This window comes from Myripristis murdjan, chromosome 3, assembly GCF_902150065.1.
Source record: "Myripristis murdjan chromosome 3, fMyrMur1.1, whole genome shotgun sequence".
NCBI classification, from domain to species: Eukaryota; Metazoa; Chordata; class Actinopteri; order Holocentriformes; family Holocentridae; genus Myripristis; species Myripristis murdjan.
In genome coordinates, this window is record NC_043982.1 from 5,285,108 (window position 1) to 5,310,259 (window position 25,152).

General features: G+C 42.9%; 1 protein-coding gene across 5 annotated transcripts in view; it reads left to right on the forward strand.

The window, feature by feature from the left end:
• Positions 1-25,152, forward strand: part of herc1 (HECT and RLD domain containing E3 ubiquitin protein ligase family member 1) — an 80,406-nt gene that overhangs the window by 33,978 nt on the left and 21,276 nt on the right. For 2 of the 5 annotated variants that reach the window (XM_030048083.1, XM_030048104.1), the window contains exons 24-56: positions 1,778-1,898; positions 2,064-2,115; positions 2,961-3,232; positions 4,279-4,494; positions 4,686-4,806; positions 5,194-5,431; positions 5,685-5,857; positions 6,145-6,300; positions 6,851-6,957; positions 7,043-7,153; positions 7,241-7,411; positions 7,700-7,939; positions 8,506-8,589; positions 9,127-9,686; positions 10,519-11,167; positions 11,437-11,710; positions 11,854-12,064; positions 12,187-12,353; positions 14,353-14,469; positions 14,797-15,040; positions 16,014-16,135; positions 16,272-16,498; positions 17,003-17,271; positions 18,201-18,253; positions 18,377-18,577; positions 18,797-18,971; positions 19,739-20,006; positions 21,232-21,445; positions 22,658-22,917; positions 23,416-23,543; positions 23,884-24,020; positions 24,650-24,850; positions 25,006-25,136. In XM_030048083.1, coding sequence (XP_029903943.1) covers positions 1,778-1,898; positions 2,064-2,115; positions 2,961-3,232; positions 4,279-4,494; positions 4,686-4,806; positions 5,194-5,431; positions 5,685-5,857; positions 6,145-6,300; positions 6,851-6,957; positions 7,043-7,153; positions 7,241-7,411; positions 7,700-7,939; positions 8,506-8,589; positions 9,127-9,686; positions 10,519-11,167; positions 11,437-11,710; positions 11,854-12,064; positions 12,187-12,353; positions 14,353-14,469; positions 14,797-15,040; positions 16,014-16,135; positions 16,272-16,498; positions 17,003-17,271; positions 18,201-18,253; positions 18,377-18,577; positions 18,797-18,971; positions 19,739-20,006; positions 21,232-21,445; positions 22,658-22,917; positions 23,416-23,543; positions 23,884-24,020; positions 24,650-24,850; positions 25,006-25,136 — 6,670 coding nt within the window. The remainder of the gene's footprint in view (positions 1-1,777; positions 1,899-2,063; positions 2,116-2,960; positions 3,233-4,278; positions 4,495-4,685; positions 4,807-5,193; positions 5,432-5,684; positions 5,858-6,144; positions 6,301-6,850; positions 6,958-7,042; positions 7,154-7,240; positions 7,412-7,699; positions 7,940-8,505; positions 8,590-9,126; positions 9,687-10,518; positions 11,168-11,436; positions 11,711-11,853; positions 12,065-12,186; positions 12,354-14,352; positions 14,470-14,796; positions 15,041-16,013; positions 16,136-16,271; positions 16,499-17,002; positions 17,272-18,200; positions 18,254-18,376; positions 18,578-18,796; positions 18,972-19,738; positions 20,007-21,231; positions 21,446-22,657; positions 22,918-23,415; positions 23,544-23,883; positions 24,021-24,649; positions 24,851-25,005; positions 25,137-25,152) is intronic. The other 3 variants (XM_030048105.1, XM_030048090.1, XM_030048099.1) reach the window with 3 other exon arrangements.

The following is a 25,152-nucleotide window of genomic DNA, read 5'->3' on the forward strand; positions in this document are numbered from 1 at the left end:
CTACTTTTCTCTGCAGTTTTTCAATGTGTTGACACAAGTCTCTGGAAAATCGAATTGAAGAAAATTGTACTTCATTTTCATTTTAGCCAGTAGGCAGAATTGTAGCATAAAGCTCAGCTGCTGTTTTCATCTTTTGTGTCCTTCAGCCCATACTTTTTCTATACAAATCAAAGTTTAAAAAGCTCAAAAATAGAAAAAAACACCAATAGACTCACCTGTTGGCAGCAATGTAAACTATGTCATTTCTGTATCACATTTAGTTTGCTGATGTCAGGATTCTTGAATTCACCTGGAAAATCTGACCTGCTTTTCATGTTTCATGTTCCAAGTTTTATCTGACCCATATTTATGCACCATACACTACTGTACTTGATGCACCTTAAGCTTGATGGAGTCATGGGTTATCTTTTTTACAGTGCTTACGCTCATGTTTTTGCTTTGAATTGCCTCAGCAGAATCAGTCACAAACAATAGTACAATCGTGATGGGAATTCCGGCTCTTTTTGGAGAACCGGCTCTTTTGGCTCGGCTCGCTAAAAAGAGCCGGCTCTTTCGGCTCCCAAGCGGCTCTTCAGATTTTTTTGCTGCTTAAATTAATTTATTACCAACAATAATGTAAAATTATGCGCAAAATGAATTACTAATGTAAAAAAAACATGCGTTATGTTTTTTTTATTATTATTATTTATATATGTTTATTATATAAATATGCCTTTATTTATTCACTCTACATAGTGCTACAAAACATATATTATAAAATACAAAACAAACTTAACTATTTACAGTTGAATTGAATTGCTGTACACACTGCAGCAGCAGCAGCAGCAGCAGCAGCAGCAGCAGTTGCAGTAAACACACTGGCACCTTCAGTAATATCAGGTTCAGCTGCTTGTGTTTTTTCTTCCCATTGCACTGATGGCTGGACAGTTCTCACATGCCTGTGCAGGTTGTTTGTGGAGCGGCTCGATAAGAGATTTTTTTCTTGTAGACTCTACACTCTGCCTTTCTATTGTCAATAAAACTGAACTGGGTCCAGATTTTACTCCTTTTCCTGCTGTCACTCAGTTTCTTAACTCCACCTTTCCAGCGCGTTCGTGTTGTCTCTCCTGGCCCCTCGCTCTCTTTCTCTCTCGTCTCCCTCCATCCTGTTCTCCTGTTCGTGTGTGTGTGTGTGTGTGTGTGTGTGTGTGTGTGTGTGTGTGTGTGTAACTGCCGGTCCGGGGTGAAGCGCTCAGCGCAGACAGACGGCACCCCTCATCTTGACCAATCATCTGCGGCTTTCGCAGAAAAAAACAATCGGCTCCCGAAAAAAAACGGCTCCCAATCAGGAGCCGGCTCCCGTCGTTCACTTCAAAGAGCCGGCTCTTAGAGCCGGTTCGTTCTCGACCGACCCATCACTATAGTACAACCTCTATTGTAAACTAGTTAACTTGTGGCACTTGATAGCACAGGATGACTCAGTTCAAAGTGTCAAGCATATTGGAAGATCTGTGTCATCTCTTGTGATGTGCAAGGAATAAGTTCTCATACTGCAATGTTTACGTTATGGCTTGCCCTGGTCAAATCTCAGTGTTTGACAGATGGCACTGTGATTATCTGCAACCTGAACACCACAATGATATAATGGCAATGGTAGGACTTGTTTTAGTTTAATATGGCACATCATTTGGACTGAAACCATTTGCATTTATCTTGTGTATTTCACTTGCGGTTACAGTTGGAAATAGTTACAGTTTTAAAGTAAAATAAGATCTGCAATGTGTTTGTTTTTTTGTAGGAGTGAGAGTCTGAGTGCAGAGAGTCGGGCAGTGCAGAGCAGCCCCAGCTACAGACTGATGAAGTCCAGGAGCGAATCTGACCTTTCCCAGCCTGAGTCAGATGAAGAGGGTTACTCTCTGGTAAAGCACACACGCACACACACACAAAAAGAAGAATGCATACACTTGGATATGCCTCTGTCTCACCACATAGGAATTCTTTGTTTAGGAGGTGAATGCCAAGATCTGACAACAGCGTTATGATTTGAATGCTATATTTGGGTTTGTCTCTGTTTCATGTTTCAGAGTGGGAGAAGAAATGTTGACCTGGACCTAGCGTTCTCTCATAAAAAAAGAGGTAATGATCCTTTGTATGAAATGTATCTGTTATTGCAACTAAGGATGATAGAGGTTTTTCAGCTGTTGTCAGCTATCATACATTACTCTTGTCTCTCTGTCTTTTGGTTCCTGTGTGGATAGTTTATTTGCTCCTTTTGGGGCAGTTGAGTCCCAAACACAAGAGGAGCTTCAAGCAAGTAAACGATGGCATGTTTCTTTCTCTTGTTAAAGCCAGCTCATACCTCCATGACTGTGATGTCCCCCATTCATCTCTCACAATGAGGGCCTACCTTTGAGCCTAAATACTCCATACTGTATCTTACTCGCAGTGTGCCTATGATAGATCAGTACAATCATTGCAGAAAGCAAAAAGAAGTAGAGGACATGTTTGTGCCCATTGTACAAATAACAGCTCTCTTCTCTGCTTGGAATGTTCCGGTTACTTTGTACAATAACGGCATACTTCTTATGAAGAACATGGTTTGTCTGGCTGAATAGATATCATAGAATTATCAGTCACACTTGTGAAGACCTCATCAATACCAATGCTGTAACATCAGTGATTTCAATCATTATATGGAGACGCCAGCCCTGCTTACCATTTCACTTGCAGCATTTTTGCTTTTTTCTCTGTCGGGTATTGGAAACCAGTGCACACATTTTAGATGAATTCTTACTGGCATATGAAGGCTTGTGGCAGCATGAAGAATCCTTATCTGGCTCTTGGATGAACACTCAAAGAGTAACGCATTGCAATAAAAAAGCTCTTACGTGCTTAAAAGCATCTTAGTCCATCCGCAAGAAAGAGAGCTCTTGAAGATCTATGTGTCTGAAAAGCTCTTGTCTGTCTCCTCCCACCCTCAGGCCTGCTCCACAGCTCACCGGACTCTCTTGCTGAGTCATGGTTCCGGGCCAAGCTAAGCCGCCAGCGGAGCTACAGCTCAGCTCACTCCTATGAAGAGTCAGACCTGGACCTGAGCCGCTCACTGGGTGTCCATGCTCTCATTGACAACATGGTCAGCTTTATTAGCGGTGATGTGGGTCTCGCTCCAGCCTTCAAGGAGCCTGAAGAAAGCATGTCCACCAGCCCCCAGGCCACTATCCTGGCTATGGAGCAGCAACAGAGCAGGGCAGAGGTGAGAGTAAAGAGATTGCCCCAGGAATGAATAGGGCTCTGCCTACCTGGGTATTTTCTACTTGAAGCTAAGGCACAAGTTAGCTTTCTTGTTATAATGCCTCCTACAAATAAAATGCACAGTTTTTTTTTTTTAGAATAAACACCAGAGGATATATTGACATCATAAGTAGCAGTATCGTGACAGTGTGTAACCCATCATATTCGCAAAGCCATGCCCACCAGAGGAGAGCATTCTTCATGCTGATCAGTGCAACCAAATGTGAAACAGCTACCAAAATACCTTTAGCACTAGCTTGCTAGTTTCAGCATGTCTAAGGGTATTTGGCACCCTATATCCACTGCAGAGGAAGAAGTATTTTGAAAAGGTCAATATTGTTGGTCTCACACCAAGTGAAAGAAAGGAAACCTTGACTGAATTGATGTAATGTTTAAATTTTTTTTGCTTCAGGTTTACAGGTGATGTATCACAGCAAGGAAGGAAAAAATATGTTTAATGTCACAATAGAGCCACATGCATTGATGTGGTGTTGGAATCATTAATAAGCTTATAATTTGGCGTGAGCTAGCTAACATTAGGCAATATCAGGAAACTAACTTGCAACATAGTTTTATCCACCAGTTAAGCACTATAAAGATTATTTAGCTTATAGCAATACAGTTAATGTAATCTTTACTAAAAGTGACCATTGGATATCTGACTTACCAGTGATAAAATGCTGCTACACACATCAGAATCCCTCAGTTTCCTCCTTGACATTTCATGTTTTATTTCCTGTATCTACTTCTCTTTTCTTAAAGGCTCGATTTTCTGTTTGGAATCTTATGAAAAGTTAATTCTGTTTTTTTGACTATGTGTTAACTGCTTATCACCACTCAGCTATAGGGCACTTTTTCCTAGCTTGTTAATAAACCAAAATTGCAAGGAGACACGGTCACTTTTGTGCTCTTGTCTCGATGATCAGGAAGACAAAAGCAGATGACAATCTGGGATTCAAATCCTGTTTTGAACACCCAGTTGATCAGTGTGATGTGTTGCATCTGTAGTTGCGGCTAGAAGCTCTCCACCAGATCGTGGTGCTGATCTCCGGCATGGAGGAGAAAGGCAGCCAGCCTGGGAGTACAGGCCGTTCCAGCGTTGCCTTCCAGTCCTCCTCCCTGCTCACCTCTGTCAGGTTGCAATTCCTGGCTGGCTGTTTTGGTCTCGGCACAGTGGGAACTGGAGGACTAAAGGGAGAAAGCGTCCAGCTTCACCACTACCAGGTATGAGCTCACACGCTGATGGTCATAGGTGGAATGCTCCCATTTTTGGGTTGTAGTGGCACAGTTTAAGCTAGGTTTAATGAAGGCTGTAGCCCCACAGTTTACTGTTAATTTAGTTTACAAAAGGGTCATAACCGTGTTGACAATGTTGTGTATGTACGCCTTGACATGCCATTGCTCTGCTCTTGCAGGATGGTGTAAAAGCAGCTAAGAGGAGCCTCCAGGTGGATATCCAGACGGCTGTGCATAAGATATATCAGCAACTGTCTGTCACACTAGAGAGAGCACTGCAGGCCAATAAGCACCACATAGGTAGCCCACTTTGATTTGAACTTATTAATTCCTTGAGGTGTGTGTGTGTGTGTGTGTGTGTGTGTGTGTGTGTGTGTGTGTGTGCGTTTTAATGTATTGGACGTTTCCACAGAAGTTTGTAATATCTGTGTGTGTGTGTGTGTGTCTGTCTATTTATCTATCTATAAACACACACACACACACACACACACACACATATATATATGTGTGAGTGTATGTTAATGGATGTGGACCAGGGATCTGCTTTCATTCTTTTCTTTGAGGAGACGAAGAGGAGGGCAATGTTAAATCTGTAATTCTGCTTATTTCAGCTTCCCTTAAGCTTCACTCAGTGAACTGACAGCACCTCTTTGCATTTGCCTCTCTTTGTCTTCTTTCCCATGTTAGAAGCCCAACAGCGCCTCCTGCTGGTGACTGTCTTTGCTCTGAGTGTGCGCTACCAGCCAGTGGATGTCTCCCTGGCAATCTCAAGCGGGCTCCTCAATGTGCTGTCTCAGCTCTGTGGCACAGAGACCATGCTGGGCCAGCCACTGCAGCTTTTGCAGAAACCTGGGGTGTCCCAGCTCAGCACAGCCCTCAAGGTGGCCTCCACACGCCTGCTGCAGATACTGGCCATCAGCACCGGGTGAGAGATGGAGACATGAATTAGAGCATAGGAGCAGGCATGGCATTAATGCATTGCAAAGAAACTGAACATGAGTCAGTACAATTCATGTGTCACTGTTTAATGATGATTTCATACATTCTGTTCCCTCCATTATCAGATGAAAATGCAAAGAATTTCGTTATGTTTCTGGATATGTCAAATCACTTTCAAGCCTCTAAAATATGGACGAGTTAACATATCACTCTCCTCGTTCTTTTTTTTTTTTTTGTAGGACATATGCAGATAAGCTAAGTCCCAAGGTGGTCCAGTCACTGCTGGACCTACTCTGCAGTCAGCTGAAGAATCTGCTTTCTCAGGCAGGGGTCAGTCTGCTCTCTTCTGCCAAGGACCAGGAAGACATCAAACAAGAGGATAGTGTGGACTCTGAAAAGAAAGACTTCAGAGGTATTAAAGGAATTCGGCCTCAGTACATGTTTCAGTGTAGCAGGTTTTACATTTTAAATTGTGTACAAGACAGGTTTAAAAGCACTATTTGTTTGAAACAGCTGGTAAGTGAGTAAGCCACAAATGAGCCCTGTAGCATACATCAGGCTGTTGTTTGTCTATCTATTTTTATGTACGCAATATTGTTTGTGGCTATTAGTGCCTGCATGTGTGAAGATATGACAGTAAGGTTTGTGCAGTATTAAATTTAATATGCATTCAGTCATAATATTTGTTGTGTCCTTTAGCTCTGCTGCGCAAACAGCACACAGCTGAACTGCACTTAGGAGACTTCCTAGTTTTCTTAAGGAGAGTCGTGTCCTCCAAGGCCATCCAGTCCAAGATGGCCTCCCCTAAGTGGACTGAAGTGCTGCTCAATATCGCTGCCCAGAAATGTTGTTCAGGTACAATCGAGTTCTGTGACATATCGTATTTCACCAATTAATCGCCCGGCCGCAAATAGCCGCCGGGTTCTTATAAACGCCTGGGGTCTGCACCCATTTTGCGTATTAAACGCCCACCCGAATAACCGCCGGGCGATTATTTGCATCATAATGAGGTAATCCAAAATAAGGCTACTCACCTTTTTTTTTTGCAGAAGTAAACAGTTATCCGCGCAATAACAGTGCGGCACTTTTGTTTTCTATCAAAATAAGAGCGCTAGCTAACGTTAGAAAAAAGGGTGCACCGTAATCTTAAATTGCCCGACTATAAATATGTTTGACAGTAACTGTCATCACGATAATGACCTGGGGTGCAGGGTGACCTGTGCAAAAATAAATAAAGGCCTGCAGCGAATAGCCGCCTGGTTCTTTTAAATGGCCGGGGTCGAAGTTGATTTTGCGTATTAAACGCCCGGGCGATTAATTGGTGAAATACGGTAACCAGATAAACCCATTTGTCAAAGAAAACATACTGTAGATCAGCCTGTCACAACTTGGTTGCTAATTTTAGGTGTCCCTCTGGTGGGGAACTTGAGAACTCGGCTTTTAGCTCTCCATGTTCTGGAGGCTGTCCTGCCTGCCTATGAGGCCAATGTAGAGGATGACCAGATGACACAGGTACTACATGCCACTCAATTTGCTGTATACTAAACAATAACAGGCTGTCGTCAATCTGCTAATTAATCTGTGTCTTCTCCTCCAGGTGGTTGAGCGCCTGTTTGCCCTGCTGTCTGACTGTATGTGGGAAGCTCCTATAGCCCAAGCCAAGCACACAATGCAGATCAAAGAAAAAGTGCAGGAGCTCAAACTGCAGGTGCATAGCCATGTACCTGTCCTTTTTGTCCACTTTTCCATAATGCCAGTAGTTGTTTGAGTGATTGACAGTTGGATTAATCCATAGGGAGAGGCAGAGGAGGAGGATGAGAACCTGCCCATCCAGGAGGTATCCTTTGACCCAGAGAAGGCTCAGTGTTGTGTGGTGGAGAACGGCCAGGGGCTGACCCATGGCAGTGGTGGCAAAGGCTATGGCCTGGCCTCCACCGGTATCTCCTCTGGATGCTACCAATGGAAGGTAACATATTGAGATGTTAAGCTACTTTCATGAGCTTGTTGATTTGGAAGTACTTATCACTGCCACATTAGTGTTGCATTTTTAAAACAGAGATTCATGGCTGAACTCAGCTGCATGTTTTCATCAGAAAACTATTTAATTTCAAATGAATTTATTAATTTATAACAGGATTGTGATAGAGACAGAACATATATTTACCGAAACAACGTGTATCCAAAGGTACTAGAAAGATTTGTCTTGATAACGTTTCCCTTGTTTTATTTAACTCACGTTTTGTCATGTTTCTAGTTTTACATAGTGAAGGAGAACCGTGGCAATGAGGGCACATGTGTGGGCGTGTCACGATGGCCCGTGCATGACTTCAACCACCGCACCACATCTGATATGTGGCTGTACCGGGCATACAGCGGCAACCTCTATCACAACGGGGAGCAGACACTGACTCTTAGCAGCTTCACTCAGGGAGACTTCATCACCTGCGTCCTGGACATGGAAGCCAGAACCATCTCCTTTGGCAAGAATGGCGAGGTGAGTGAAACAGGGAGAGACAAGAGGAGTAAACCTCACTCATCAATATCAAATGTTATGCTCAGCCTAGAGAAAAAGACTGGTGTTGTACTCACTTGACATGGAACATTTGCAAATTGATTAAATTTCTGTAGGAGCCATTGATCTATCTTTCATATTTCTCTTTGTCTAAAAACCCTTTGCATGTGCTGCAAAGTTGTACAATTGTATATTTAGAAAAATAAATGTATTTCACAATACCGCTGTCCCTCAGTCTGCCACAAACTGCAAGTTTTTACCATTTCTCAACTCTTTCCAAGCTATATAGTATAAAGCCCCTTCCTTCTGTTATTTCTTCGACACCTCACCCCACACCCTTGCCAAATCGTACCCTGGTTACATGGTATAAATGGCTCTGGACAAAGACACACCCCTGTGTATATGCATGCACTTATGATTATAAGTCTCACATCTCTATCCACAGGTACTCAAAGGTATTTCCATGCTCACACATACACACTCATAGCAACACAGATCCAGACAGTCTTTGATGGATCCACTCAGGCCTGTCAATGTTATTTTTACAGGAGCCCAAGTTAGCCTTTGAGGATGTGGATGCTACTGAGCTCTATCCCTGTGTGATGTTCTACAGCAGTAACCCTGGGGAGAAGGTATGAGAACACAAATGGGTGCCTCTAATAAAGGTACCATGTAGATGTGTGTGGGTTCTTTTGCTTTAGCTAAAAGAACATTAATGGACCACAGAATTAGAAGGAGGAAGCAATGCATTTTAGCTAGATTCATTTAATCACACAGCAAGTAAAATTAGCCCATAGCAGAAAATTACCATAATATTATTGCTAATCAGTATCAGTCACTCAGAAGTTACTGGGTACTAAAATTTATGGCTGTTGCCCATATATGTTTAGAGGAAACCTTCTTTCTTGTGTTTTCGTCTGATGAAGAATGATGCAACAAGCTCACAACCATGTCACAGCAAGATAGGTTCTCAAACTAAAAAAATACCTCAAGAGACCAGAGAGAGTATGTGCTCTGTGTAGTGTTAGATATGATGTCTCTTTCACCTCTGCCCATATTGAAGGTACATATCTTCTAAACCTATGAATCTCTTTTCAAGCCTATCGTTTGTTCTGGTTTTATTGTTGGTTGTGTGAATAGAAATTCCACTAATGTTTAAATGTCTGCAGGTTAAGATCTGTGACATGCAGATGCGGGGTACACCCAGAGATCTCCTTCCCGGTGACCCAGTCTGCAGTCCTGTGGCCACTGTGCTAGCTGAGGCAACCACACAGCTCATCCGCATCTTGCATCGCACCGACCACTGGACCCACCGAATCAACAAGACCATGATCGAGCGACTGCACAAGATCAAACCTTGCTTCAGAGAGTCGGCCAGTACAGCTGGCAGCAGTGGTGGTCAGAGGCTGAAAAAGAGCCGCTCTGTTCAGAGCCGAGAGGAGCATGACGCCCAGAGAGACAGCCATGATACGCCTACAAGGACAGAGGAGGAGAGGGGCCGTCATGGACGTCAGCATGGCCTTGGGGAGCTTTCAGAGCACCATCTGAGAACACTTTGCACAGAGGTGTGGCCAGTGCTAGCGGTGATCGGGGGAGCAGACGCAGGCCTCCGTGTTGGAGGGCGCTGCGTACACAAGCAGACAGGGCGGCATGCCACCCTACTGGGTGTGGTGAAGGAAGGTAGCACCTCAGCCAAGGTGCAGTGGGACGAGGCCGAGATAACCATCAGGTACCGGATGAAAAAATTAGACAGCGCTTCAGTCATTTTTAATGAGAATTGAGTATTAACTTATATAGGCCTTTGCTATTTTTTATGTGTGTGTATAAGGATAATTGTCAGCTAATTGCAAAATAATCTCTGTTTTGAATGTAGTTATTGTGTAAATATATTGAACACCACTGCTGTTGGATACAAACTAGTAATTTCATTTTTTATATATACATGAATAATGTTTTCAGACTTTTTTCCATTTTGAAGACCATTAGCCCGTTTAAACCTGTTTAAAACTCACTAAGATAAGAGTATATCTGACAGAAAACTGGACTCTTGTTTCCAGCAGCAGTGCTCTGCATGCTTTTCTGTTCTGACATAACAATAATGGCTTGTGTGAAACATGCTGCGGTGTAGGCATGCGGTCATCAGCAATATGACCACATGCCTGGAGAAATGTGTTTATAAACACAGATGGAGTTGAATGAAATTTCAGAACATTTCTTCAGGGCTGTATTCACATTCATCTGATAGACTCTGTATTATCCTTTTTAAACATTTCCCTCATACTCTGCACTTCTTAATCACAGTTCTCACCCTCAATCTTCCTTGCTTATATTTACTGTTTTCATATCCACTATTATTTCACCTTTTGCATCATTTTTAATCCATTTCCCTCTTTGCATGGTCCAATAACTCATCAGACTGCATGGTTATGTGCCATTCTCACACATGCCATCTTTTAATTTGTCTTTGTCATGCATGCTTTGCTCTATCTCTCCTGTCTTTTCCCTCACTTTGTGTTTCCTTCCCTTGTCTCTTTTCACTCTCTCACTCCCTTCTATTAAAGCTTCCCAACTTTTTGGTCGCCTAGTGACACTCCGCTGTACAACCTGGAACCGTGCGAGCCGCTGCCCTTCGACGTGGCACGCTTCCGTGGCCTCACTGCCTCGTTGCTGTTGGATCTCACCTACCTTACCAGCATCCATGAGGATACTGCCACTAAGCTCAGTGCGCGACGCCACGACAAGAAGCATCGCAATGCAGCCAGCACTGGGCATGAGGTGACCTCAAATGAGGATAAGGCAGATGGCGAGGGGCATAACCGTAATGAAACCAAAGAAAACGTCGGAGTCTCATCTAACACAGTCCCAGTTACCACAGGCTCAGACCTGCGCGTGTCCCACAGTCTGGATGAGGTCAAAGCACATGTGGCACCCAACTCAAAGTCCGAAAACGAGATTTCTTCTGTGGCCAGTGCTGGAATGGGAGGGAGTGAGACCCTTCTCACTGCAGCTTCTCATACTCCTGCTGATGGGAACAGGAAGAAGGGCCATGAGCATGGCACCCGTAGCCATGAGCCCTCTCCCTCTTCTGCTGCTGCCACCCAGTCAGAGATTCATGCTGTGCAGCTGTCCTACCTCTACCTGGGGGCAATGAAGGCTCTCAGTGCCCTGCTTAGCTGCAGCAAGTACGCTGAGCTGCTGCTCATACCAAAGGTACACCGGCCTGCTAGGCACTCTTGCACATTAGCAGTGATAATGACATAGCCTCTGTTGCAGTCCAGAGAAAGAGAGAACTGTGTAAACATGTAATAATTATACTTAGTTTAGAAGATGGATCAAGCATATAGAAATAACTGACTGGTTTGAGTGAAATCCAGTGCACTCTTGAATACCAGAAAAATACTGGAACATTTCTCTGATTTGTGATTTTGGTTCAAATAGGGTCAGATTTCTCTGAACTTACTGGTTCTTCTTATATCAAGGTTCTACCAGAGACTGTGCCCAGCGGGCACAACGCCGACCTCAATACTGGCCCCAGTGGTAGCACAGCTGTCACCTCTCCAGTGTGCCAAGAGGAAGTGGAGATGAGGGCAGCTCTGCAGTTTCTCATGCGCCACATGGTGAAACGGGCAGTGATGCGCTCCCCTATCAAGCGGGCCTTGGGCCTTGCAGACCTGGAGCGAGCACAGGCTATGATCTACAAGCTAGTCGTCAATGGGTTATTGGAGGAGCCCAGTGCAGGAAAAGCTAAACCCGGTGAGAATATGTACATTCCACTTCTTGATTGTTTGTTATCCCTTCAAGCTGTTTCACTACAGAGATTGTTACAGTATGGATATGGGGAACAGACCTTTTGTTAGCTTTTATCTCTCTTACCCTTCCATTTTCATCTCGCCCAGGAGTGAGAAGTGAGCCAGAGGGTGAAGGAGAAGGGGTGGAAGGTGAGCAGCTGGCACAGACGCCGGTCACCACCAGTCCCTCTGCCTCCAGCACCACCTCCTTCATGAGCTCCTCCCTGGAGGACACTACCACAGCTACCACACCTGTCACAGACACAGAGACTGTCCCTGCCTCCGAGTCTCCCGGGGTCATGCCCCTCAGCCTCCTCAGGTCAGAACAGAGATGGATGCACATATTGTCAGCCAGCTGTTGCCAACGATATGCCTTGGGGTTTCTTCTTTTTGAAGTATGACTGGGGGCGCTTATCTCAATGCTGCTTTGTGTTTTGACAGGCAAATGTTCTCCAGCTACCCAACCACCACCCTGCTTCCAACCCGTCGAGCACAGACTCCTCCAGTGTCCTCTCTGCCCACCTCTCCCTCAGATGAGGTGGGTCGCAGACAGAGCCTCACTTCCCCGGACTCCCAGCCCACCAGGCCACAGAACAGAACTGGTACCTGTAAGTATAACAGATGCACATACATATACAGTACAAATCCCTGTTGTCCTGGTGAAAACTTTGGATGTCAGTTCAGAAAAGCAGCCTTCAATTTGACTACGATGGATTTTTGAGTTTACTGAAATGGGTTTGCATTTGTTTTATAAGCCCAAGGATAATAGAATTTATCCACCCTTACAAGGCCATGTTATCCTTCATGAAAACTAAAAAAATCACGAAAATTTGACTTTGAGTTATTTGTTAAAGCTTTATTTATCCAATGTGGAGTAACTAAAGTAAACAAGATAAACATATAAGATGATGCTGCAAGGTTCTCACATGACAGCAATTATGTATACTAGGGCCCGACCGATATGGATTTTTTGGGGCCGATGCCGATTCCGTTATTAGGGAATAAAAAAAATCCGATAACCGATATCGGCCGATTAAATTTTTACATTTTTCAATTAAAAAAAAAAAAGACAAAATACCTGCTTTGGATGGCTTAAATATAGTTCTAAACACTTGTTACAAAGATATTAATTGAAGGGAGAACATTTTACTATTTTCAAATACTTTTATTATCAGAAATTGTGTGGAACAAGCAGCATATGAACAATTTGAACATAAAACAAATCAAAAATATGATGTGCAAAAAGGCAGTGTCATCATGTCATCATGTTTAGCTTTAAGGTGCTGCCATAGGTTGGTTGTTTTTTGCTTTTTGCTTGCTTGATCCCTTGTTTACAGAAGCTGCACAAATATTACAGACTGCTTCACCAGTGACGTCCTTGGTGAAGTACTACGTCCACCTTCTTTTGCCATCTGTAAAAAAAACAGCAAGACAATAAGCATTAGTTAAAAAATAACGTTACAAATCTGTCTAGTTATGTGGGCCATTCTGAAACTCAGACATTAAGCATTTGTCTTACTTGTGTTCACATGAATATGACGTGTACACTCCTGGCCACTTCATTAAACTAAACCTATTACTTTTAAAATGTTGTTGACTGTAAGAAAGCTGATAATTCTTCTTTATGGTTATTACTGAGGTGGCAGTGGGTGTTGGTGTGAGGAGCATCATATTGAGGTGTCTGATATTTTGTCAACCCCACTTACATGCATCAGAGGGTCAAAATACTCTGAACACTTCAACATACTGCTCTGCACACCAACAGCAACACACACTATCATCTCAGAAAACATAAAGAAATCTCTCTGACAGTGTCAACATTTACAAAGTAATACATTTATTAAAGTAGAATTCATCGTAGGGCTGTTATTGGTGTGCATTACATTGCACAGTGTCTAATGAAGTGGTCAGTGAGTGTAATAAATTACAAATTATTAATAAATTATTATTTGTAGGTAATAGGTAGGTGGAGAAACAGCGTCATAAAAGTCTCTGGTAAAACATGATTTGAAATGCCCCTCTCTGATGTCCTCTAAACGTGCGTTCACATTTTCTTTCCTCCATGAAGTTATAACTTAGACCAGAAATGCAAGGTAATATTTAAGCTAGGTTATCCTAACTTTAGCTTGCTAACGTATCAGTCAAGTGTGACAAACACAACGAGGCACGCCATGGGGAATGGGAAACTTATTGAGTTATTGTTTAATTCACAAACTAGTTATAAACTTACCATTGAGGCAAACCGCAAACCTCAGTAAATGCGCTGTCGGCTCTTAACCCTTCTCACTACTTCACTCTGCTGTTTCACTGTTGAGCGTGAAGTGAAAGGAGTCGGAGCGCCCTCTACTGGATACGTAACGCAAGGACATTACTTCTAAGAAAACATCATATTCCCTGCATTTTACTAGTGGAAAAATAAGTGTTAACATCGCCGTCAATAGGCCAACTTTTGGCCGATTACCGATTATTCCCTAATGGCTATAATCGGCCGATTAAATCGTCCGACCGATAAATCGGTCGGGCCCTAATGTATACAAGCATTAACCAGTATTTTTACATGCTAAATGTCCTAATAATTTCACTAATGGTGTTGGATTTTGGCTGCAGCCCTGTCAGATCCCAGCAGTAGACTCTCTACGTCACCCCCTCCTCCTGCCATCGCAGTGCCCCTGTTGGAAATGGGCTTCTCGCTACGCCAGATCACCAAAGCTCTGGAGGCCACTGGTCAGTCTCCCTCAAGCCCCTGCCTACATGTTTATATGATTAAGTTTCAGCTTAAGACTTTTTCTGTCTAATGCAACTATATAGTGAATCAAACACACTTTTTGGGGGGGTTGCATCGCATTCTAGACATGAGTAAGAAAAGAGCAGGACTTGGAGTACTACAAACAGCACATTTAGACAGCATAGTAAAATAATGTAATAGTAGTAGTTATGCTGTAGGGGGTACAAGATCTGGGTCATTAAGTGGCTTGAAGAAAAATGTTTGAATTGTGTTGTTGCTACGGGGTGTATTGTACTGGGTGGCTTATGCATTCCCTCTTTCCGTAGGTGCTCGAGGAGAGGCTGACGCCCAGAACATCACTGTCTTGGCCATGTGGATGATAGAGCATCCAGGGACAGAAGATGAGCATGATGAGCCCCATTCCGGAGGGGGTGGCGGGTCAGACCACTGTGCCGGTGCCACAGCTTCTGGTGGAGGAGGCAAATCCATGGACAGGAGCTCATACTTGTGCTCTCCTGGAGACATAGCGAGCGCAGATGCTTCTGAAATGGAGGAGGGCTTCAGTGAGAGGTACACTTCTGTGTTTGTTAGGCATATTTTTGGCTTATTAAATAGTAAATAGTTACATCTAATTTGAAAAAAATCAAATCAAATCTAAAATCTCGCTTGTTGGTGGCACCTGCACCAATGTACCTGAGTGTGTTTGAAGTGTATTTTGATGTATTTGTTGCAATTAGACATACAAAGATATGTGAGTAGTCACTGACCATCTAATGTTAGCAAGGTTATCAAAAGTGAAGATCATATTCATTAATGTACGAGCCAAGGTCTGATCTACAGGGCACAGAAAAGGGTCCATGAGAGAATCCTCATGTTAGATAAGCAAGAAGTCATTGTTAGCTAGCATTGACTATTAGCATGGGCTACTGTAACACTGCTGTACTGTCATAAGCTTAAAGAATCAACAAAACAGCCTAATTTATTTTAGTATAATTTAGGTTAAACCACATTAGGTAGCATTTGAGCTCAGAAACATTTTTCATGAAATCATTCAGTTGGTAACAGTACAAAGTAGAAAGAGAGAAATTATACACACATCACATACATTAGGTGCAAGGGTATCAAAAAAACTGTCAGTGAAGGAAGAATGACACCTGCACACTCTCCCCCAAGCCACATTTTATTAGAGATAACAATTTGATCTTCATCAGGTAAAAAAGACCTGGCAAAGATCCAGTTCAGATTAAATGTTTGTTTCCAAGCCTAATGCTGCATTGTATGAACCTTTCCTCTACTTATTTGTTTGTGACAGACCTGACAGCAGAATTAACGTCTTCCTCTATTTTCATGTGATTGGACAGCAGGGAAAAGCAGCCTCAAAATTCTTTGAACTCATTGAAAACAGAAAACTTGCTAAAAATGCAACCAATTTTGCCAAAACACAGTCCAAATGCTTGCTGATAAGACAAAATGCCAAGTTGTAGTTGTTGATCAGTAGAGTTCGAGTTTTAAAAAACGAAGTCTATATTTGTGTCCCTCACAGTCCTGAGGGTCTCGACCAGGACAGTGCATCAGCCTCCAGCGGTCCTCCTCCCAGAGGCCGCTCTGCTGCCGGTAGAAAACATCGCTTTGACCTGGCTGCACGCACACTGCTAGCCCGAGCTGGTGAGGAAGTCACACACAGATATTTTTTCCATTTCCGCTCACCTAAATTACATAAAGCACTTCTTGTCTTGCCAGTTGTATAATACACTTACCTCCCATTTCCTGACCTCTCTTTCACTTTTCCCCTCCTTATAAGCTGGTCTATACCGCTCAGTGCAGGCCCATCATAGTCAGTCTCGTCGTGAGGTCTCAGCCCTACAGCAGCAACAAGACCCAGGTGCCCTCTACGACTTCAACCTGGACGAAGAGCTTGAGATGGACCTGGACGAGGAGACAATGGAGGCCATGTTCGGCCAGGACCTGGCCAGTGACACCGACATTCTGGGAATGTGGATCCCGGAGGTACTGGACTGGCCAACATGGGTGTGTGTGATTTTATGCTACAGCCAGAGGGCTGCCATCACCATTCTGCTTTTTACTTGCCTTTCTTTACTTGCTCACAGATACATTCATATGTGCACACTGAACTGCCAGCAATATTAGTTGTATGCATGAGAGACCTGCACTCATTGTTCCTGAAAGTCCACTACAGCAAAAGCTTTAACTGGCATAAAATGGGAAAAATTAAGTGGTTTTAACTGGATCTCTAAAAAGTTAGAAGATTAGATGATGAATATGGATGTTGACAATTGGCTGTTGCTTGCAGCTTAATACTAACCGTTAATGCACTGGTGTCATTTATTAACTTTTTTTTTTTTTTAATTAACTGCATGCATGTTGTTATGCTGAATCCTAACAACTTTGTCATGTTTGTGTCTTGCATTTCCATGGATGTGTGTCTCATTGTGTGAATATATTGTCTTTCTGTATGTGAATACCCCCTTCTGCCCCCCTCACCCCTCCACCCATATGCATCACACCTTGCAGCATGTGTGTGAGACAGAGGAGCGTGACGAGGTGGTGGTGTGTGAGCTGTGTGAAGCCAGTGTGGCCAACTTCAACCAACACATGAAGAAGAGCCACCCAGGCTGCGGCCGCAGCGCCAACCGGCAAGGCTACCGCAGTAATGGCTCCTACGTTGACGGCTGGTTTGGAGGGGAGTGTGGTAGCGGAAACCCCTATTACCTGCTCTGTGGCAGCTGCAGAGAGAAATACCTGGCCATCAAAAGCAAGGCCAAAGTCCCCATTGTGGAGAGGTATGCACTATTGAGAAAAATATAAAGTGAACAAGGATGGACTTTGGTTTCCCAAAGGTATTGCTACTATCAGTGCTGCCCCATTATGATCATATTTTCACATGATTTTCCTGCGAGGCTCAGAGACCGAAAATCTCCTAACTTCTAGCCTCTCAAGTTTGTTAAGTATGATTATGACTTGGTCCTTGCAAACCCGAGGCATCAGATCTGTGGAAGTCTACTCCTCTCACTAAAACTGGGACCTCTGGCGCTCCCAAACAGGGGAAACCAAAGGAAACTGCTTGTTAAGAAACAGTTTGACCTACCAGGTGATCTATGATGATCTGTGATGGTCTTTCGTCTCAATTAAATTCCTAATAAGTGAAATAAAGACATTTCTGTGCATGTCTTCCTGCTAACTTGTAGTTCTACTGATGTACACCCTATTCACCATCCAGTAGAAATATTAAGTGGAGGTCTGTTATCCTTGTGACATGTTAACACCTCACCTACACTAGAAGAAAGGGAGCAATAACCCATTGTCATTGCCTTGGAAAGTATCCTGACAGGATGTGACAGCATCATAATCACAAACACTTGAACCACCTTTGTACTGCGCTGTCAGTCTGTTGTACTTTTGGTGGCAGCGTTGGTGTGTGTGCATGTTTTTTATAGGTAGAGTTGCTGGCTGCAGTGGTTACTTTCACAGTTTCACTTGTTTTCATACTCCATTGTGAAATTGTGTCAGTAGTTCATTGACAGACATGCGCTACTTCAGACTATTATGGCAAAACAGAATTACTTTTTTGCCTTGCCATGTTGGAATAATCGCTATCATGTATTTCATAAACATAGCAGCGGATTTGACTCACTTGGATTATTGATTATCACTGAAAGGAAATGAAGGTGATTTCTACTAATTTCAAATTTCTAATGTATTATGTATTCAGGTACAAAGGGCAAGCTCCTGATCTCTTGGGAAAACAGGACAGCGTCTATGAAGGTAAGGTGCATCATGAACACATATTGGTAATTTGAAAAATACCATGTCTGTTTGCTGTCACAATACCCACAAGCAACTGTTTGTTAGATTTAAATTTAAATGTGTGCATCCTAACACCTGCAGAAGACTGGGATATGCTGGACGTTGATGAGGATGAGAAGTTGACGGGGGAGGAGGAATTTGAGCTTCTGGCCGGCCCCTTGGGGCTGAGTGAGCGCAGGGTTGTCCCTGAAGCTGTCCAGTTTCCTGACAGCGACCCGCTGGGAGCTTCTGTAGCCATGGTGACAGCCACTAATAGCATGGAGGAGACTCTGCTGCAGATAGGTGAGGAGAAAGGGGCTAGTTCAGGGTGTCTGATCTACTCATAAAACATCAAATACTTTAAATTTTTGGCATGAAAAATCATTATTGGTACTAAATATTACCAATTTAGTACTAAATTATCAGTATTAGTATTGGCCCTCAGCAGCTGATGGCTGAACTGTAATCACAGTATTCAAAGTGTCTGGCGTATGTAACTGAGGGGCATGCGTATGTGTTCAGGATGTCAGAGCTCAGTGGATAAGAGTTCTTCAGGCAGGGTGACCCTCGGGGAGCAGGCAGCAGCCCTGCAGAATCCTCATGACCGTGTCATGGCCCTGAGGAGGGTGACAGCTGCAGCCCAGGTGCTCTTGGCCAGGACCATGGTGATGAGAGCCCTCTCCCTGCTCTCTGTCAGGTAGGCTTTACCACAGTCAAGACGAGAATACCACACACTCCCTCTGTGTTGCATATACAGTCTGCATCACTGATTAGCTCTGTTTTTTCTTTCACTTTTGTCCTATGGGAACTGTTTGTATTTGTCTTATTGTTGGAGTCTGTGGCTAGGTTTCTTTTAAATTATTATGTCAAATGCAAAAAAGCTGTACACTTGCTATAGTCAGAGACTATAGAAGCCCATTTCCACCCGGGAAAAAAAATTAAAAATTCCCATGGTAAGTCATAATTATGAGATAAAAAGTTGAAACTATAACAAAATCCCCATGGTAAGTCATAATTATGACTTACCATGGGGATTTTTTTTTTAAATTTTTTCCCTGGTAGAAATGGGCTTCCATAGAAGACAGCAAAAGTATGTGATAAATCGTAATAGAAATGCAGTAAATAATTATGCTTGCCTCAGTGCATTGCAAGCAAAACAGTAATTCAGTAGTGATCTTGGATATTCTGAAAGAATATTTCTCCACTGTCTTTTTCTCTGGTTTCTTGTTTTTCTGCCATTCAGAACTTATTCACTTCAACCCCACCTTATTCTTATTTCATTTTTGTGCCGCTTAAAAGGCTTGCTTAAAATTGGTGTGACAGTTGGATGGAAACAGAGTTTCTTTCTGACTGGTCCACAAAAACATAATTTCTCTTTCTCCTTCCCCCTTTCTCCTTTTTAATTATACCTTAATCCTGCCTTTTTTCTCTTCTTTTCTCCGTTCCTCCTTCCTTCCCACTCAGTGGCTCTAGCTGCAGCCTGGCAGCCGGTCTGGAGTCTCTAGGTTTGACTGACATCAGGACTCTGGTCAGGCTGATGTGTCTGGCAGCAGCAGGCCGAGCAGGCCTTTCCACCAGTCCTACAGCGGGCTCCGGCCCCACTGAGAGGCCCCGCGGAGCCGCCAAGGCTAGTAAACCCATCTCCTGCCTGGCCTACCTCAGCACAGCTGTGGGCTGCCTGGCCTCCAACAGCCCCAATGCTGCCAAACTGTTGGTGCAGCTCTGCACTCAGGTACAACATATTAGTCCTCAGCACCCAGTGCTTTCCTCCTGACCACATACAGTTAGAGTATTTACCTAGATCCCAATCCACATTGTGACTTTATTGAGCTTAGTTCTAAGATGAGGTGTTCCATTTGACACATCATTTGTAAAAAGCACTGCCTGTTATAAAGAAGAAAATTGTTAAATGCGATTGTAGTGTTTTCCGCAAGTGCTGGCTGCTGGTCAGGTAGCCGATTACTGACTCCTTCACCTCTGTGCTACTTCTTTAATGGTAAGTTTTGTTTTTAATATGGGAAATACCTCAAATGCGCTCAGATGTGCTCATGTCAGCAGTCTTGTAGGTGCATGTCAGGCATCAGGCAGACGACCTCGCTTAGTTTTAGTGCTGTGCAAGAGAAATGAGCTTTGCTCTTGCATCTCATTAAAACTGAGAGCCTCATGAAACTGAAACTTGTGATTCTACTCTCTACCCTGCTCACATGTTTGTGTGTTCTGTACAGTGTCTCAAAAAATGTTTTATTGTCAATTATCTGGATCTGCCCAGAATTCAGATGTAAAAAGGGATATCAGAGCAGCGCCACCCACACATTTGCACATTGCCTCTACTTGCCATTTCAGTTTGACTTGACACTCTGAGCTAACAGTTGGCAATGACAAGTAATTGTGAAATAGCCCAAGGCAGATTGTGATACTGTATATTGAATTTAGATTACAGTTAATCAGCCTTGTCTCCCCAGTGTGCAGTCAGCAGTAGTCAGTAGTTAGCAGTTCTTCTGTTGTTTCATATTGTTTTCTGTTTCAGTTGTATTCCACATTTATATGTGTACTTAAGCATTTGAATTGATCTGAAGGAAGTGCCTGAAAAACCTCAACAGAATTACTCAAAAATGAGTCACATATCACACCAAATTGGAGAAAAAGTAAATAGTATATGTTGAGTAGAATCAAATTGTCAAAATGCAAGAAAAAGTGGAACCAATATGTCAAGATGCTTAAAAAGATGGAAAAGAAGAGCATGTTCATCACAAAGAGTTGCATTTCCTCTTGAGAAAGCTGGTCAATGTGCTTGCAGAAAGTACTGCACTTGTTTCACAATGAAAACATGATAACCTATGTTGCATACTGTGATTAGGGGAGCATCATCACTTTCTTTTAGTGTACACCTACTCATTAAGCAACGGTTCAGAGCCATCAGTGTTTGACGCAGGCCATGTTTTATCTGCTGTTTCCAGAACCTGATCTCTGCAGCTACAGGTATGAATCTGACCACAGTGGACGACCCCATCCAGAGGAAGTTCCTACCCAGCTTCCTCCGTGGCGTGGCTGAGGAAAACAAGCTGGTCACATCTCCCAACTTTGTGGTCACGCAGGCTCTGGTGGCCCTGCTGGCAGATAAAGGGGCTAGACTCAGGCCTGCTTATGACAAGGCTGACATAGAGAAACGAGGTTTGTAGAAATGTAGGGTAGGTCTGGTGTCAGGCTACAGTTATGTTATTTTGTCCATTTGTCTCTTGTGTATATTTAACTCATTGGTTATCAGTATGTGTCAGAATCATGGATGTCATACGGAATAATGTTAGCTTGTTATTTTTGTTGTACAAATAGTACAACATAGTTAGAATTAAATATAAATGCATTGAACACCTTATACAGTATTTAGGGTCATGTTTAGCTTTTGAGTAGGCCATAATACAGAATTAAAATTTTAAAATTCCAGCCTCTGTATTAAATGTCTCTAAAGTTTATTGCAAAATGTTTTCGCAATATATAGGGACAAAATAATTTCCTTTCTGAAGTTTTACATGGAGCAGTTGGTTCTCATTATCCCTGTAGTATTTGTATGAATTAAATAGGTAGTGGTTATCCCAGTATGTAGCAGATTATGCCCTTTAGAAATCAGAACACTGGAAACAAAGTTTTAACTCTGCCATGACAAACTTTCACTGCACTGCTGCACAGTACATGTGCCACAGTCTCAAACCAATTTGTTCTTGGCAATATAGTCTTGAGCATCTGTCTTTTGATAGCATTTTAGGCTAACTGTTTGTCAAAACAAGTGACAAGAGCTGCCTGAAAGGAAACATGCAGGTCACTGTCCTCTGTAGACTAAAGGAAAATCAACCTGTGTCCCTGTGTGATTGTGCTGCATGTTTTCCTGATGCTAAGATGCTGTATCTAAAGCAAATTACTCGTGCTTTGTGGAAATCAGTGTCCACAAATCAAGCTCGCAAGGAAATTAAGCAAATCAAATCTATCTTCGTCATTATTTGATCTTAAACTCTGCAGCAGAGGGCATAATTATATTCAAGGGGACAAATTTAAGAATGAGAGCTTTTTACAAGTTGTATCAGTGCCAAGCTAAACATTAGGCCAGTTGTAATAATGGCTAACCTAGATGTTAATCATTTTATAATAATTAGCATGTGGATCTTTTGTGCTTTTTAATAATGGTTTAGTCCAACAGATTTGTCTTCTAGGCTTCCATGCAAACATGCCACTCAAAAGTGGGTCATGCTTGTGCTAGCTTGTCACTGTTCTCTCTTCACACATTTTATCATTTGCTTTTTCTGTGCTTTTTGTGTTTTCTTGTGTGTCCTTTTTGTTTCCCTTCTCTCACTCACCGGGCGGCCTTGTCACTTTGTGTTTCATGTCGAGCAGGTCTAATTGCGCATTTGTATGCCCATCCTTCCCATAATCCCTCCGCTGTAGGCCCTCTGGAGCTGGCCAATGCTCTGGCGGCCTGCTGCCTGTCATCCAGGCTCTCTTCGCAGCACCGCCAGTGGGCCGCTCAGCAGCTGGTCCGCACACTGGCTGCCCACGACCGTGACAACAACCAGAGTCGGCCGCAAACCTTTGCCGACATGGCGGGGGACCTGCGAAAGTGCACCTTCGTCAAGCTAGAGGCCCATCAGAGCAGGGTTAGTCACTCTGAGGCTCTGCAGACTTCCCTGCCTTTCTCAGAACTCAAAATTGTTCACCCCTGTAAACAACATGCCCTTGTATTGCACCACTACTAGATCAATGTAAAGCTACTTTGAAACATTTTCATGTTGGTTCAGTTTTCTGAATTTAGCCTATAACATAAACATTTTCTTTCTCTACATAGATTGTTTCAGCAATGAACCTTATTGGAAAAACATTTTAGCGTTTCCAAGGTTCTTTCACAACAGCATTCATAATCCAACAGATTTTTGTACCTCTTAACTTTTGGCCTCCATTATAATTTTGCAGAACCCTGAGGCACTTCATGTCCTTTAGAAACTATAAATCTCTCTTCCCCTCTTTCACTCTTGCTGTCTATCTCTGTTGCTCTGATTCTGAACCATAGAAGGAATTGGTGATAATAATCTCAAGGTATTTTGCATTGCATCTGTCTGTGTGGTATTTAATTAAGGCTTGCTCTGTGGTTCATACAGGTCATCACATGTGGTTGGTGCAGTAAGAAAGGCCTGTTGGCCACCAGTGGGAATGATGGGACAGTCAGGGTGTGGAATGTAACCAAGAGCCAGTACACCCTTCAGCAGACCTGTATCTTCAATAAGACGTAAGGCTTTCAAAGGCACCACAAGGACCGCATGTCCTTTGTTCGACCTCCAGAAAAACTTTGTGCTCTGGGAAACCATAGTATTTCACATTGCAGAAAGGCTGTCTCAGGCTATGCCTCAGTGCTAGTTATACAGAAGACTTGCCCCAAAAGCAGCATTGGAATCACAAAACATTGCTCCAAGAAATCTTCTTTGATGTCCTTGTTTTCATGTTACTACAGAGTATCTCCTGTGTTTTGTCTCATATATTGATATCGTTTCTGGAATCTGTGTTCTGGTTGTTACACTTTTTTTTTTTTTTTTTTTTTTGTATGTGTGTTTTTCTTTCTGACTGATTAGTGAGGGTTCTTCAGAGGAGGGCCTGACGTGCTTAGGATCCCCTGGTGACCCCTGCCTGTCTCCTCTGGCCTGGAGTGTCACTGGAAAATACCTGGCCTCCTCCATGGAGAAAATGGTTAACATATGGCAAGTCAATGGTAAACTTAAAACATTTTTTTTTAATCAATTTCCTGTTGATTGTTTACATGTTTTTATTGTTATGTGCAGTACATTCATGGCAAATGCCGTTTTAGTTGTTTTCTATCAAATTTTTTTCAAAGCAGTTTGCGTTATATGGCTTAACTTGTATTAAACATGTGTAAGGTCTAAGGAATGTGAATGAGATGGCATTAAGATTTTACAGCTTCCATTAAAAATGGATAGGCCTCAGGACTGGAGGTGGTCCAATCATCATTTCCTGCCTCTCACCACACAGCCTGCAGCATGAGCCATCTGTTCTTGGACACTTTCAATAACCCCAAAGATGGAAGTCAACAGTCACATTCTTATTAGCTTTCATGAGCACATTCTCTGTTGTGTTTTTGCCACGTGAGCATCTCTATTACTGCAGAAGTAAATGAAATCCTTTCCATGAAATCCATTTTAATGGCCATTTTAGTTGAATGGTTCAAGACACACGCCATAATTTGTCTCCTAAGACATTTTTTAAAATGGATACAATGTGTGTAAACACGCATTCCAGATGTGATAAAAAATTATCTGGGTACCAAACAAGTAGACTGTTTATTCCACCCTGTACCAAATGTGTGCTCTTTTCTTCTCTAAGGTGGCAAAGGCCTTCTGGACGTGCAGCCTCACTGGGTGTCAGCACTGGCTTGGCCTGAAGGTGAGGCCGGGTCCCTGTGGAGCGGGGAACCCAAGGACTTACTACTGGTAGGACGCATGGATGGATCCTTAGGCCTCATCGAGGTGCTGGATGCCTCCAGTATGCATCGCACAGAGCTGGAACACTGTTACAGAAAAGATGGTATGAAGAGGGTATTTGTTGTCAAGAATAAATAATTTGTTGTGTTTCTGATTTTTATGCTCTGAATGACACGTTTTCTGTCAATTTGTCAGTATTTTACACATTCTTTGTAATTGTCTGTATGATTGCCAAAGTTATGTTTTATCCTCTCCCAGTGGCAGTGATGCACATTGCATGGTACAGTGAAGACAGGCCGTTTGCTGTTGGCTACGCAGATGGAAAGTTACTGATAGGATCCAAAGAGCCCTTAGAGAAAGGAGCTATTGTGGTCATTGATGCACACAAGGTGAAGCAGTTAATAA